General features: G+C 40.4%; 1 protein-coding gene across 1 annotated transcript in view; it reads right to left on the reverse strand.

Moving 5' to 3' along the window:
* The window catches only part of BMP7 (bone morphogenetic protein 7), a 706,587-nt gene that overhangs the window by 229,290 nt on the left and 460,346 nt on the right, over window positions 1–16,951 (reverse strand). Inside the window, exon 3 of the mRNA XM_044090051.1 lies at window positions 10,315–10,463. Within this exon, the coding sequence (XP_043945986.1) occupies window positions 10,315–10,463 (149 nt within the window). The remainder of the gene's footprint in view (window positions 1–10,314; window positions 10,464–16,951) is intronic.

Genomic DNA, 16,951 nt, shown 5'->3' on the forward strand with positions numbered 1-16,951 from the left:
AACCTTAATGACCTTGGGTCCCTGTGAAATAGTTTCTGGATCAGTAATAGGATTTTTAAAAAGGAACTTGTGAGAATCAGGGACCCTGTAATATCTATCAGGTTTCTGGGGAGCAGGAGGCAAAGAATCAGGGGCCAAAGTGGATTCTGAAAAGGCATCATCAACGTCTACTACAGGAGATATAGCTAAAGGCCTATGCTGAGGCAGGAGTAAGAAATCCCTAAGCCTCTTTTTTGAATCAGAAAAATCCTGGCTTTCCTAGTGAAAATGTTCTCTTAAAGTGTGCAAGGTTTCACCAAAAGAAAAATCCTCTAAAGGGGAAGCAGAGGTAATACAATCCTCTGCATCAGAATCCTCATAAGTAGATAAGGGAAAATCCAGATCGTCAGAAGACTCAGAATAATCAGAATCCTGGTCAGAGAATTCATAAACAAATTCAGTCCTGGGTCTCTTAGAAGGGAGGGTGGTGTTGGCTTCCCCTGATTAGAGTTATAAGATCTTCAGCCATTCTTATCATTTGTTTTTCAGGCATAGAGGCCTGTGCATGTGGCCTGGGCGTCGGTTTCTTAGGCATGGTTTGAGGTTTAGGCCTTAAAGAAGAAGGAGGCATCAGTTTAATAAGCAAGTCTGTAGGCCTGAATACACCCTCAGAAGCCGGTGCCTGCACAGCGGCTCCGGACCCATCCAAGGTAGAGACATCCACAGGTTCCACAGTTGAAGCATCTCGCGGCATACCAGACTCTGAATGGGTCTCAGTAGAGGCCTGCGAATCAGAAGTAGTGAGTATCAGGGGCTGCAAAAGCACCTCTCTGAGTATCGGTGAACTGGCGACTGGCTTAGATGAAGCATCATTGGCAGCTTTGGACCTAGGCGGCCTGTCTCTGTCTTTATCTTTGCTTTTTTTAGGAATAGTGCGTTGATTAAATAAGGTACAAAACTGACAGCAAGTTATGTAATGGTCAGGACCAAGGCAAGGAATACAGTACGAATGAAAATCTTTGTGAGGTATTTGCTTTCCACAAGAAATGCAATTACTAACTTTTACTGACATCGGTAAGGAGCAAGAAAAAGTTTCCCCAATGGGGTACTTAGCTTTAGTTGAAGACTTCGGTTCTGAAACTCAAAAACTGAAATTTCAGGAGTCGGTCGACCGGCACTTGTGAACTGCCTCTGCTTCAGGCACCGCACGGCAAGAAAAACTGATGTAATGGCATCGGCTGCATGTTTTATACCCCTGACAACCTGACGTCATGGAAGAAGAGACAGCAGCCAACGCAGGATCCAAGACTTTGTTAATCAGGCTGATTGAGGGCTACTGCAACCAGATAACCCAAATGTAATGACTGCAACAGTAAAACATGAAGAACATCAGTCTTGGCTTTGACCCTTTGCAAGGGGAGAATATGCTGAATTTGAAGAACCAGGTTTTGTGCCCTTTCAGCAGGAAGACGAACTACCATGTTTACTGTGTCTATCTCTGCGCCTATAAAAATCACAGATTGAGAGGGAAATAAGGCAGATTTTTCCCAATTTACAGAGATTCCCAGTTGGGCACAAAGCTGAATAGTAGCGTCCCTGCTCTAAAGGAGTAGATGCCTGGTGGGGATGGTCAGGAGCCAGTCGTCCAAATACGGAAACACCTGGAATCCTTGACGTCTCAGGTGAGCTGTCACTACTGCCATACATTTGGTGAACACCCTGGGGGCTGTGGTGAGACCAAAGGGCGGAGCACGGAACTGGTAGTGACTGGCTCCCAGCCGGAAGCATAGATGACTCCTTGAAGCCCTGTCCATTTTTATGTGGTAGTAAGTGTCTTGGAGATCTATTGAGCACATCCAATTGTCTTTCCCTAACAATAGGAGTATAGACTGCAGTGTTACCATCCAGAACTTGTCCTTCTTTACTGATTCATTCAATCTGCTGAGGTCCAGAATGGGCCTCCAGTCCCCTGTACGTTTTGGCACTAAAACGAATCTAGAGTAAGTTCCGGATCCTATTTGGTCTGCTGGGATGGACTGGATGACTCTTTATGACAGCAACTTGTTGACCTCCACAGTTACCTGATCCCTGTGACTGGGTGAAACATCTGGGATCTTTTTGGGAACAAAGGGTGGAAGAGAAAAGGATATGACATAACCTCTGGTAATAATTCTTTGTACACACTTGTCTTGAGTGATGAAATGCGACCCTCGACCGGCCCCAGAGAAGCACAGTCGGGCCCCACATCAGGAGCACTGGTAAGGACGGCCCTGAAAGGAATTGCGACCTCCTTGGTTTTGCGGACTGCCCCTGCCTCTAGGGCATCTACCATTTCCTCTTCCTCCTCTGCCTCTGAAGGAGGAGTCACCCTGTGCCTCTTGGAAAAACCTCTGAGACTTCTTGAACCATATCTTATCGCCCCTCTGACCCCTAGGGTATGGTCTAGAGGGAACAGTAAAATATACTCCCATGGCAGAGAGTATTTTTCCTTCATGCTTGCACCGGGTGAGAGTGTCCTTTACCTTGGATCCAAACAATGAGGAACCGGCAAAGGGGGCATTGGTAAAGGTAGACTTAAACGGTTCCACAAAGTTACACAAACGCATCCATGAATGTCCTGAACCCACTGCTCTACTCGCTCCATCAGCCGCATGCGAAATAAGCCGCATGGAAGAGTTAACAATAAGAGTTCAAGGTGGACAACTGAGCAGAAACCTTGTTAGGGACTCTCTCAGTGCATGTACCTTATAAAGAGTCTCCTAACTCTTTAAGGAGATCTGTCTGGAGCCTCGTAAAGTGAGTAAGGTAATTCAGCGATCTAAGGGTAAATGCCGCTGAAGAAAAGATACGCTTCCCATATCTGTCCATCAATCGAGACTCCTTATTCGGTGGATGAACAGAAGAAGAAGTCTCAGCTAACTCCTTCTTAGTGGCTGCCACCACCACCATGGCATCTGCAGGCACACCTTTAGATAAAAAGTCTTTTCCTGGAGGGAAAAAAAGGAACTTGTTTGGTCCCCTGGGAACTGGATCCATGGCATCAGGGGTATCCCACACCTTTCGACTAACTAAATCCATCAGTTTGTCGAAGGGTGGAGACACCCAAGAGGCAGAAGGCTGAGACCCTAAAGCATTCAGGTACACCGACTCCTCATCAAAAGGGGTGACAGTGGGCCAGCCGCACCTCTGTTTAAGGATCTCCAGAATGTCTACGAAGGACACATCATCAGAGGATGACTTGGGGACCCTTCTGACTCCTCGAGGTCAGTGTCAGTTGCCAAAGACTCATCCTGGGAGTCGGCATGCTTCCTCTTACAAGTCCTCTTCCATGGGGGCTCCTCAGAAGGACATTTCGGGGAGGTCCCGGAAGAGTGGGGGCCAGCAGCTGGTGGCTCCTAAGGCTGGGGGTCTCTGCTGCCACTGGAGGGAGTTGGAGCTGCGACAGAAGTAGGTGCTATGGGGGGAAGAGTGCCAGTACCTCTGGTAGGAGCTAATGGTCGGGACAGCACACTCCTCATCATCTCGAAAGCCGACCTCTCCAGCTCTGAGGACCTCTACGGCTCCAAGGAGACCAAGGATGCTGTTGGTGCCAGAGCCATCAGCTCTGAGATAGACACAGGGTCCGAACTCACCCTAGCCGACGCGCCAAGAGGAAGACTTGGAACCGAAGAAGTTCGGTTCCAAGCATCCCTGTTGGAGCCAATCAGAGAGCTTCGGCCCCTGGACACTACGGACGGCACCGAAAGTGTTGGAGCAGAACTCGGCTCCAAAACAGCCACAATGGGAGCTGCAGCCAAAGGTTCCACTGGTGGTACCAAGCACCCCGGTTCCGAAAGACCAGCATGGCTCGGAGGAGGAATGAACACAGTGGGTTGAACGGGCTCGAGTGGAGCCGACTGGGTCAGAGCCAACAACAATTTAAGCAAAGCAGACAACTTCAAAAGTCTCAGCACTACCCCCTCCACATCTTCTTTTAATAAACTCCTGGAAGACCTGGATGACATAGTAAGAGATTGAGATCTGGGAGGTACAGGAGACTTCACTAACAAGGAGACGACATGCAGGGTCCATAGACCGGCTCCGAGAAGCAGTCTCAATAGTCTCAGCGGTCGGCTCCGAAATACTTGGAACCGACCCTGCAACAACAATGCCGCTCTCAGTTGGCCCTGAGGTCTGTGTATCCGATGAGACAGTTTTTGCAACTTTAAGAGGTGACTCTGAGATACCAGCCGGATCTGGGGAGGGCCTCTTAGAAGATTTTCACTTTCCTTTGGTAGATTTAGAGGATGATGAGGAACTAGACAAATCTTCCTCGAAGGAAGGTTTAAGAAGACCTTTTAAGATTAACTTGTTCTTCCTTTTCTGCAACACCCTAGGACTAAATACATGACAAAATAAACAGGTCTCCTGTAAATGGATGGCCCCTAAACAGAAAATTCAGTTACCGTGACCATCTGTTATAGACATTTTTGGGAGCACTTAATACATTTCTTAAAGCCGGATGGCTTATGCTCCTTACTCTCTTTAGACATTCTGATTATCAGTATAGCACATGCACACAGAGAAGAAGAAAGAGGACTAGGTCCTCTAATTTAAATGGGCCTAGCCCTGCAGAAAGGAAAGGACACCACAAGGACTAGGTCCTCTAATTTAAACGGGCCTAGCCCAGGCAAGGAAGAGATAGGGTCTTCTAACTGAAACAGACCCAAAAGTTAGAAAGGTAAGAAATATCACACACTCAGCTGAAACAGTAAAGAATGAGAATGACACAAATTCAAACTTATGTCAAGCACAAACAAAACGTAGTTCTGTTAACAATATCAGCAAAAAACGATGCTAACAACAATCTATTAATTAGTCTAAATAGCAAGTGGAAAACCGCCAAACCTCTATCAAAACACACAGAATACTGGTGCGCCTACGCTAATCCAACTAGAAAAACCAGTACACGGGATACCAACAAAGAAGTAAAGGCCAAAGGCCAAAAGTTGCACCAAATGGCGCAAATAGAAGTTAACAACTTTAATAACAACTACACTGATTACTATAAGCAGTAACATATTTTAACTATATTAAACTATTCTAAACTAAATAGCCAAGAAAACTTTGGTAAAAGTAGAAAAAAATGCAATCACTTAGCCAGAGCCAAAGAGAAGCACAACCAAACTCATCCACGTGGCAAACGAGATCTTGGGATTGTACTGGTGCACCATGGGATACCTACCTAGCCAAGAGCCAACCAGAAGTCTTCCAGCTTGTAAATAGGCCGAGTCGGAGCATCTCATATGTAAAGAATGAAGGTGAGATAGGACTACAGAACATATTATGTTATGTTCTTGGTCACAGTAGTACATCCCTTGGAGAAGAGTCACATACATACTAATCCACTGCCCCATACTTGTGCAAATTTGAGTTTGGATAAAATTCTTTATGGCACACCTGCCACATTGTATGAAATCATTGTGTGGTTATAGTTTTACAAGTATCAGACAGTGCTATTCACATGAACAACTGATGAAAAGAGTACATAATTGGAGGGGCAGTATCAAAAACAAAAGTGAAAAAAGACCTTCAGGTCATCATGTAAAATGAGGGGAAGCAAGTGGAACAGGTAGAAGTAACAAGCAATGTGATGAAGCAGCAATGCAAAGCAATGGAATCAAACCCTGCCCTACTGGAAGCAACTCATTAACTGCTCATAGTTTTACTCACACGCAAAAATTACCAAACAATGCATTTCACAACCATGTGCCGACACAAACAAGCTAAATTAAAACTGCAGTCATAATATTGCACGCATAGACTTTATGCAGGCTGGTTTAGTCATACCCATATAATAAATACATTGTCAACTGTCAACATAACGAGGAAACCAAGGATCATCACCAAAAAACTTAGCTGATGCAATGCTCTTTTTTACTACAAAAGATTCCTTCTTTTACACTATAACTACACTGGAATGCACTAAGTATTTACAATGCTCGCATACATGCATTCCTGCACATGACCCCAAGTATGACTATATACATTTAGATGTTTCTTTACAATTAAATGAATGAATAAAAGAATGTAACTAAAGAAGTCAGTTTCAGCTCACTACTGTGAGAACCATAAAGTTCAACCTATGGCACCCCCATCCCCTCCCAACCTCTTACTTCAAGAATCAGAGACCAACATCAAGAAATGAGGAACAGACTTTAAATATTACTCTTATATGGGTAGAAAGTTGCTACAACAACAGGCTTTGCATTAGGATATAAAAAGTTGGTTTACATGGAACATGACTTTCCATGTGTAACCAGAAAGTGTTCTAAAAACTTGGAATATTATTTTCTGTGTGTATTTTTTAAATAAAAAGCTGGTGAGGTCTGTCAGCACTGAAGACACAACCCCCCCCCCCACACACACACACACACACAGACACATGCATGCAAATGTTCACTTACACACACGCATGCGCGCACATGCACACACACACACACACACACACACACACACACACACACACACACACACACACACACACACACCTGACTTACTGGCTGGAATGAGGTTCATTTTGGGCTTTCCTATAGTGTAACAGGCATCATACTATCTCTTGCACTGCTAGCTCTCTTCTGGTAATGGTTCCATATGCCTGTATGTGTCCCACACTAGAAGAAGGTTCACATATAAAAATACCACATTTTAAGGAGATGGAAGGTTCAGTTTACCAGCTCAGTGGCCAGCTGTATAAAATACTGCACTTTGTAAGATCGAGGAAGCTGCTGTCTCATTGGCTCTACATTCCAGTCAATGACAGAGAGAGGCCTCCTGGAGCTGAGCAGTAAAACACATTAGCAGCAGTAATCTGGGATGGGTTAAGAGTGAGACAGTCTTTATTTTTTTTATGTAATGTTTATGGGCCCTCCAGCCAGCAGTAAAACACAGCAGCAGCCAAGCAGTAATCAGGGACAGGTTAGCAATAAGATGTTGTTTTTGTAATATTTACAGGCCCTTCAGTCAGCACTGTACCCTAGACAGCTGCCTAGGTCAACTAGTATTGGATCCAATGCTGCACAGAAGCGTTCATTCAGTTTATCTGTTTATTTATTTGCTTTCATAGGAAGCCTTACAGTTTCTCATAAGTCAGTTAATCAATATTCAAGGCAAGGGGACTTGGCCCTGCAACAAAAATACTTTTGTGTTTTTTGGCCCTGGGAGTGTGTATCACTATTTTGGCTAATGACCTCCCAAAAGTTTGGATGCTTTGGATTTGAGTATAATTTCTTTTTAAATGAGATGCGGTTATTCGCAGTGAACCCATGTACATGAAATACAGACAGGCAGACTTGACTCACGTGCTCATTTTAGTCATTATCTCTTTATACTAAGAAAAGGATAACAAGTATAAAGAACAGCTCAACACACTTCTGCAGCAAAAACGGATAACACCATTTACACACAAAATATGGAACATTCAGAAATAACTTCAGCACATAGAATGGTAGGGAAATATAAGGTAATAAGCATAGTTTGTACACTCCTTGAAGCCTATTTGTAGCCGAGGCGCTAGAGAAATAAAATTCTTGTGGCATACGTGGTGTTGTTTGTGTTAAAGCACACAATTCTTGGTGTTGTTGAGCTATAGTTTGTATACTAAACTGTTAATTCGGCCATCTGCACACCACTGCACATAATACAAATTGCAATGGTACAGCACTTAGGCTACTTCACAACCTTTGCTTTACTTGTCTGATTTCTGGCTGCACTCTCTTCTAAGCAGACTCATACCTTCCATGTGTCTATGTGGGTTCTTGTTGGATGTTACAACTTACTACCACATCCTTAACAAATGCCATTAGCTGAATCAGTCTTCCACATTGCCCACAGGTATGCATGAGGTATTTGTGAGTAAGTGTTTTTGTGTGTAGACTGGCATCCCATCAAGAATTAGTTCTCTCTACAATATTGCTACTCTGGCTCCTCCACAACCCTGAATAAGATAAACTAGACATTGAAGAAAGAAACAAGTGACTGAATTCAGTTTACCAATTAAACCATGGAACGGTTACAGGGAAGTTTTTTTTATCATTTATAGTGAGATGAGTGAATAGCACAGCCTTTCTGAAGAAGTCGTAAAGTCAAAAATTCTGATTGAATTTCAAAAATCTAAAAGACGGGCATTAGGGTTGTGACACATTTTCAGATGCTTAAATACATAAATGTAAGATTTTGCAAAACAACATTTAATACATAAATGTAAGATTTTATAGATCAGACCATACCCACAACCAGTGCAAAGGACTGAACTTCTCTTTTTTTAGCAAAACAAAAGCTCATGTTTGTAGAATTCAAGTTCCTTGTTGTTTATATCATATTAAGATAATTCGGTTACAAAATAAAATAACTGTTTTGTGTAGCTACTAAAGGAAATATTAAAAATATTATTTTTCCTAAAATCTCTGGACTTTTTTTGTAATCAAGGACAAAACTGCCCTAATAGGGACTGTCCTACCTAAAAAGGGACATGTTGTAACCCTAATAGACATAAGCCATTTCTTATGAGTGAGCAGAAAATAAGCTGTCATTCAGTAGGATCTGTAGCTTGTCCAGTAGGCCTGGAGATGGACAGAGTAGTTACCCAAGTAGTCCGTCTATAAATATAACAAACTCAGACTTCAAAGGCTTGAGAATAACACATTCCCTTCTTAGGCATATGACATCACAACAAAAACAAATGGCAAAAGAAGTGAATACTGCAGAATATGTAACTGTTTGGAATGTGAAATTGTTCTGCCCTGCTACCCCCTTTCTGTGGGGGGGCTTAACTGAAAAGTTTCAACTATAGAAGAGATGTTTCCAGTCATGTATGGGTGGCAAATACTTTTCTGGTAGCTGATGGGCAAAAAAGGCACCAAATATATTACACTCGCACTGCGGTGGTGGTGCTGCGGTAGCGTTGTCGCCTCACAGTTAGACGTTGCACGTTTGATTCTCAGTTAGAGCATCTTCTGTGTGTCGACATGCGTGAATGGGCATTCCTTCGCTGAAGGTTGTGCGTTAGGCCCGGCAAGCCAGCATGTAAAAATCTACTGCCAATCATTAGCGGACCGGAGTTCCGCTGTGGCGACCCCTAACCGGGAAAAGCCGAAAGACAGTGAATGTATGTATTACACTCAGTTTTCTTCACATGTCTTTGTTTTTATTTTCTGTGGCACTTTGATTAAGATATCCATTTTACTTATGCTGTAGCTGACAGCTTACTGCATACATTTTTTTGTTCATAATCACTGGAGCTTTATAAACTAATAAGATGGTCTGAAAGTTTGCTAAACAAACTGATGTTGTAACTGCCCAGGTATGTATGTCTAGCTTCATGGGTATTACAAGTGTCACACCTTCACTGTGTAATGAGCGTCAAGGTCATTTATTGAGTGCTTACACCACCTCACAAAAATAATATTGCTTCAACAGGAAACACTCCATAATTCTTAAAACAATAAACAATTATTCAATTATATGGTTACAGGCTGCTGAAAATGAGGACTAAGACTGACTAAATAAACAGCCAGATGTAGAAAAGGCACCAGTTCTGACAACTAGGGCAGCTAGTTTAATTTCATCTGTGTGTGTGTGTGTGTGTGTGTGTGTGTGTGTGTGTGTGTGTGTGTGTGAGTGTGTGTGTGTATGTGTGTGTGTATGTGACTTGTATTTTCTGTGTGTGTGTGTGTGTGTGTGTGTGTGTGTGTGTGTGTGTGTGTGTGTGTGTGTGTGTGTGTGTGTGTGTGTGCATCTGTGTGTGTACGTGACTTGTATTTTCTGTGTGTGTGTGTGTGTGTGTGTGTGTGTGTGTGTGTGTGTGTGTGTGTGTGTGTGTGTGTGCACGTGAGTTGGTGGGTGTGATGCTGTTTATGTGTCATGTACACTGGCTGTTAAGTGTTCTTCAAAGGAAATAATTACACGACACAAACCTGGCTTCCCTCCAGTGTAGTACTGTTTTCTATCCTTTTTATGATTTGACTTAATCATTCATTCAGTTAAACCAGTCCTCTCCAGGAAACTCATGTGTCCTTCGTATCGGGAAAGATAACAGTGAAAGAAAAATATGTAATAATATTCTCACAAATAATATTTGGTGAATCAATCTACTATGCATTTATACATTATTAACTAGTTGGCCTACATGTGCTGATGAGTCAAATTATAACTATTTTGTATATCAAAGCTTGTGCATTAATGTATAAGAAAAAAGTTAAACCTTCGTGTACCTTTTTGCACATTGTGATCTATCCTAGCTAGCGTAGCCTAGATGGAAGCTGAAATGAGTGATAACATTAATGTCTAAAAACTCACCATCTATGCTCTCCACAGATAGCTGAAGGCCCAGATTGTGCTGCGGGTTCACCACCCAGTGGTTGCTCGTTGCTGTAATATCAAACACCAGCCAGCCTTCCTCTGCTGCCCAAATTGTTCGGCTGTCAAGCAGAAATAAGTCAGACTCTCTGCAAAAGAAAGAAAACAACATCATTGCAGCTGTTTCAAGACTTTTGAATTTAAAAATATAACCTTCTATAACAAGCACATATACTACTCAACCTGTTTTCTCCAAAAGAAAGACATAATGAGAGGAAAAGACGAAAAATTATGGACAGCTGTTTAGACGCTGATCTTAGTAAAAAAAAAATTAACAGATTATCAGGATTTGCATTCACATACATTTTCTGAATAATAAGTCTGGAACTGCAATATTTAATGATCAGTGACAAAATGTTAACTTTAAGGGGGTTAAAAGAAAAATGTGATGTAAAACAAGGGACATTTTGCAAAAATCAGGGACACTTAAGAGCAACAGTAGTTTTGAAACTTTACTAATAATAACAGGTTTCCCTTAAAAAATAATTCTTGTAAGAGAACAAACCTGTAACCATCAAAAAAGTTTCCATTCTAGTGTTTGCCTTTGAAAATTCTTTTAAGCCTTCAGATGCTACTCTGTGAATTGTAAGCTCACATCAGCCATTCAGAATACTAGAGAAGTGGCACCACTAAAAGTAATAGAAACAATTGCTCTTGGTCAATGTGTATGCCACATCAAAGGTGTATGCCGCATCACAGGTGAATCCCACATCAAAGGTGTATGCCGCTTAAAAAGGTGAATGCTACATCAAAGGTGTATGCCGCATAAAAGGAGTATGCCACATCAAAGGTGAATGCCACCTCAAAGGTGCATGCCACATCAAAGTTGTATGCCACATCAAAGGTGAATGCCACATCAAAGGTGAATGCCACATCAAAGGTGTATGCCGCATCAAACGTGTATGCTGCATCAAAGGTGTATGCCGCATCAAAGGAGTATGCCACATCAAAGGTGAATGCCACCTCAAAGGTATATGCCGCATCAAATGCTACATCAAAGGTGAGTACCACATCAAAGGTGTATGCTACATCAAAGGTGAATGACACATCAAAGGTGTATGCCACATCAAAGGTGTATACTGCATCAAAGGTGAATGCCACATCAAAGGTGAATGCCGCATCAAAGGCAAATGCCACATCAAATCAGTAAGCCATATCAAAGGTGAATGCCACATCAAAGACACATGCTGCATCAAAGGTGTATGCCACATCAAAGATGTATGCCACATGAAAGGTGAATGCCACATCAAAGGTGTAACCTGCATCAAAGGTATATGCCACATCAAAGGTGAATAACACATCAGAGGTGTATGCCACATCAAAGGAGTATGCTGCATCAAAGGTGTATTCTGCATCAAAGGTGAATGCCGCATCAAAGGTGTATGCCCCATCAAAGGTGAATGCCGCATATAAGGTGTATGCTGCATCAAAGGTGAATGCCACATCAAAGGTGAATGCCGCATCAAAGGCAAATGCCACATCAAAGCAGTAAGCCATATCAAAGGTGAATGCCACATCAAAGACACATGCTGCATCAAAGGTGTATGCCACATCAAAGGTGTATGTTACATCAAAGGTGAATGCCGCATCAAAGGTGTATGCTGCATCAAAGGTGTATGCTGCATCAAAGGCAAATGCCACATCAAAGGTGAATGCCACATCAAAGGAGTATGCCTCATCAAAGATGTATGCCGCATCAAAGGAGTATGCCACATCAAAGGTGTATGCCGCATCAAAGTTGTATGCCACATCAAAAGTGTATGCCACATCAAAGGTAAATGCCACATCAAAAGTGTATGCCACATCAAAGGTGAATGACACATCAAAGGTGAATGCCACATCAAAGGTGTATGACACCTCAAAGGTGTATGTTACATCAAAGGCATATGCCACATCAAAGGTGTATGCTGCATCAAAAGTGAATATCACATCAAAGGTGTATGCCACATCAAAGGTGAATTCCACATCAAAGATGTATGCTGCATCAAAGATTTATGCCACATCAAAGGTGTATGACACATCAAAGGTGAATGCCACAGCAAAGGTGTATACCACATAAAAGATGTATGCCATATCAAAGGTGAATGCCACATCAAAGGTATATGCCGCATCAAAGGTATACGCCACACCAAAGGTGAATGTCACATCAAAGGCGAATGCCACATCAAAGGGGTATGCCACATCAAAGGTGAATGCCACCTCAAAGGTGTATGCCACATCAAAGGTGTATACCACAACAAAGGTGAATACCATATCAAAGGTGAATGCCACATCAAAGGTGAATGACACATCAAAAACGTATACCACATCAAAGGTGTATGCCACATCAAAGGTGAATGCCACATCAAAGGTGTAACCCACATCGAAGGTGAATGCCACATCAAAGGTGTATGCCGCATGACATGTCCTTTAAAAAAATTATTTTGTGCAATGAGATACAAAAATTAAAAATTTTAAAAATTTCTAGAACACTGACCATGACTTTTTTTTTTTGTATTAAGTTTTACATTTTAAAATATGACTTTCTTATAATTTCTGGCTAAAATGAATTTTCTTTTTTTTTTTTTTTTTTGCTTACGTTTGTCATTTTCAATAGTTTTATGTTTTCCAATACTGAAGATGTATGATGTCCAGAAACATGTTCTGTGTAGGTGGAGGGAGGCTACTCTGGAAACTGGTGTGCAATGCAAAAAATCCTTATTATATCCCTACTCTTTTAAAAGGAATTCTTATGTAGCTAACCAACTAAATCAAAAACTTTAATGTGTATGTCCTTTGAAGTAAGTTTCCTAAAAGTGAAAATGTCATGGTGAACAATAATGAAATACAAACTCTATTACATTACAAGTGGTAATACAGTACAAGAGGATTGTAGCAGAAGACAGCTATTGCTTTCATCCTACAGTCCAATGTTTGATTCCCTCAGTCTCCATATACATATTGTGTGCCTATCTAAACATCTTTACACACATATAGTATGACTGCCTAACAAGTCACCTTAGCAGACAGTGCTCACAGGTAATGAAGAAGTTCAGTGGTGCCTAGACAGCCTACTTGGCTTACAGGGTTTCCCTACATGGGGACTGAATAACAGTTGATTGGGTTCTAACTGCCAGAACACAGTTGGTCAAATTAACACTTGGCCATAGTCATGTCATGAACATCTTGATACTGCTGTGCACTGTTTGGGGTATTTTCTCCTTTCCTCACTGTTGTGTAGCTGTGGAGATAAGGAGGGTGGACGGTTTGTATCCACTGTGGATGTGCAGAGACACTGCATGCCCCCCGAACAATTAATTACATATTCATAGATGGGTTTAAGGAGCAGAATGTTTTTGAACAGTTGTGATAAAGTGCTTTTACTTTCTCCAAGTAATCATACATCAGTCTTTCATAGTGTATGTGGTTAGCAGGTAAAAATGGTCATATTACAGTTACACAGGTGAGTACTTTCACTCTAATGCTAATAATATAATAGGATTAATATTACATCACAAACCTAAAAAAAGTATACTGCATTCACAGCTATACAAAGTACAGTTGCTCTGAACATGCATGAAATTGTTTTTTCATTTAAAAAGGATATGGAAAGCTACCGTTACCCCATTTAGTAACTAACAACCAATTTGTACCTATTATTAATGTGCCTGCCATTTCTTTATTTTTAAAGATTCTGTTTAAAGAAATTTCTATGACACTTGTTGAATTTTTGAGGAAAAAGAAGTGTTATGATTTGAATAAAAATGAGTGGCTTGCTTTAAAGAGCCTTAAAAAATAGAAGATTGATTTTATATTCAAATGTGCTGATAAAGGTGGTAATTGGGTTATATTAAACAAACAAAAGTACTGTGATATGGTAGTTGATTTACTGAAAAATGTAGATGAGTATAAAAGTTTATTAGGGGACCCAGTAGCAGAATACAATGATGAACTTTTAGCTTTATTAGAAAGAGGGGAACGTCTTGGTTTCTTTGATCACAAGGATGTGTGTAAATTGCATATTAAGAGACCTATGACTCCTATTTTGTATGCTTTGCCTGAAGTGCATAAGTGCCTACATAATCCCCTGGGTAGGCCCATTGTTTCAGGGGTGGGCTCCTTTTTAAACAATATCAACATTTTTCTGGATTTTCACTTAAAAGCACATTTGAAGAAGGTTGTGGCACACATTTCTAATACTCAGGACCTGATAAATGAATTGTCTAATATTCAACGGCAAAATGATTTTTATTGGGTGACCATTGATGTAAAATCATTGTATACGAATATTAGTCTTAGATGGGGTCTGGAATCTGTTATGGATATGCTGGGTGATGGGCCTAGGACCACCTTTTTGATCAATTTGCTTGAATTCTGTTTGACTCATAATTATTTTTCTTTTAATAATGAGTTTTTTCTGCAGTTGAAGGGTACAGCTATGGGGGCTGCTTTTGCACCCTCATATGCCATCATATATATGGGATTTTTTGAAAAAATTTGTTTATCCCACTTCATTTTTTAAGAACAATGTTTTGCTATATAAGCGTTTCATAGATGATCTCATTCTTATTTGTAAGGGCGATGTTAATGACTTTTTTGAAATTCTTAATAATAATGAGCATGGTCTAACTTTCTCTTATGAGTTAAGTAGGGAATATATTAATTTTTTGGATGTAACCCTATATAGGGTTGGTGAAGTTGTTGGCTTTAGGCCATATAGAAAACCAACTTTGGTTAATATGTTTCTACATGCCACTAGCATGCATCCTGGACATTTGTTGAATTCATTACCATATGGTGAATTTAAAAGGATTTATGATCATACTAGTGACATAAATGAAAGAAGTAATGAATTGGATAAAGTTTTGTTAAGATTGAGAGAAAGAGGTTATGATGAGGCTCATGTATTGAGATGTAAACAAAAAGTACTTGGGAATATTAATGATAGATCATATACATTAGCTATGAATAATAAGTCTGAGGGAAGGATGCATGACACAAAGGACACTGATGATGATAAGAAGCTTTTTTATGTTACAAGATTTTCTCCGTTTTCTAGTGAGTTGATTCAGATAGTGAGAAAATATTGGCATATTGTTAGTGAGGATGAAACTATAGGCTATTTGTTTCCTGAACATATCACTTTTTCCTTTAAGAGGGGGGAAAATTTAAAAGAGTTGTTAAATCATAATGTTGTTAAGGGGAACAATAACCTTTTGCCGTTTGCCACTTTTCCATGTGGTCATTGCAGCATCTGTGATAGAGCTATGAATTTAAACATTGTTAATGGTAAAACATTTGTTCCTAGGTTCTATTTCAACTGCAGATCGACAGGGGTGGTATATATCCTGGGCTGTTCTTGTATTGATGTTTGGTACATAGGACAAACTAAGCGTATGGTTAGGATTCGGGTTCTAGAACATCTTAAAGACATTAGGAATTATAATGAAGTTAGCCCTGTTGCTAAACATTTCCATGATAAACATGGTGATTCCTCTAGTAGTTTGAAATTTTGTGTGCTTGGTAGGCCTTTTTTGTCTAGAGGGGGTGATTTTGTGGCTAAACTATTAAGAGTTAGAAACTAGGATGATTTTAAAGTTTAAGATGTGATCCATGAAGGCGAATTGCCGAGGTACCAGATCACTGGTTTTTGAATAAAGAAATGCTGGTGGAGTGCTGGTGAAATTGTGTTTTTCAGTTTTCTTTTGCTCTTGGTGTTTTTTGAATTAATTTGTAATATCTTACAGTAGTCACTACAGCTGATGTTAAGTCCTGGAGTAATATTAGGACACTACTGTTAACCCCTAAGATAAATTACAGTCACTCCAATGTGGGAGAGGAGTTGGTTAGTTAGGATGGATTACGGTAAAAGGAAAAAGTGTAAGGAGGATGGAGGAAGTGCAGTGACTGAGAAAGCGAGAGAGGATAACAGAAGCAGTAAAAATAGTGACAAATATATATAATATGTGTGTGTGTGTGTGTGTGTGTGTGTGTGTGTGTGTGTGTGTGTGTGTGTGTGTGTGTGTGTGTGTGTGTGTGTGTGTGTTTGTGAGTATGTTGCTTGGTCCTAACCTGACTGAGCACAAAATGCTCAAAAACAGAAATATGGGGAGAAAATTTCTTAACATTTTATTTATTTATTTTTTTGCAAGGGTCAAGCCCAACTACACCCCACTCACACCCCTTGCTAATTTTATATATATATATATATATATATATATATATATATATATATATATATATATATATATATATATATATATATATATATATATATATATATAAATATATATATATATATATATATATATGTGTATATTTCACTTACAGATCACTAAAGCCAATAACTCTGCTGGTGAAGCACTATTCTCTTGTGCTATAGCCAAATTATGGAACTCCCTCCCACCCACAATTACCTCCGTACCATCATGCACTCACTTCAAAACTTTACGAAAAGCGCACCTAAAAACATGCTGGCTATGCCCTTGCAACTCCCACTCTAATATCACCCACCCCATCCAACCACTACCTTTCTTTCCACTCCACTAACTACCTTGATTATAGCAAGCTCAGATGCTCATAAGCCTAGTACTTATTA

Source organism: Protopterus annectens, chromosome 12.part0, assembly GCF_019279795.1.
Source record: "Protopterus annectens isolate FY-2018-M chromosome 12.part0, PAN1.0, whole genome shotgun sequence".
Lineage (NCBI taxonomy): Eukaryota > Metazoa > Chordata > Ceratodontiformes > Protopteridae > Protopterus > Protopterus annectens.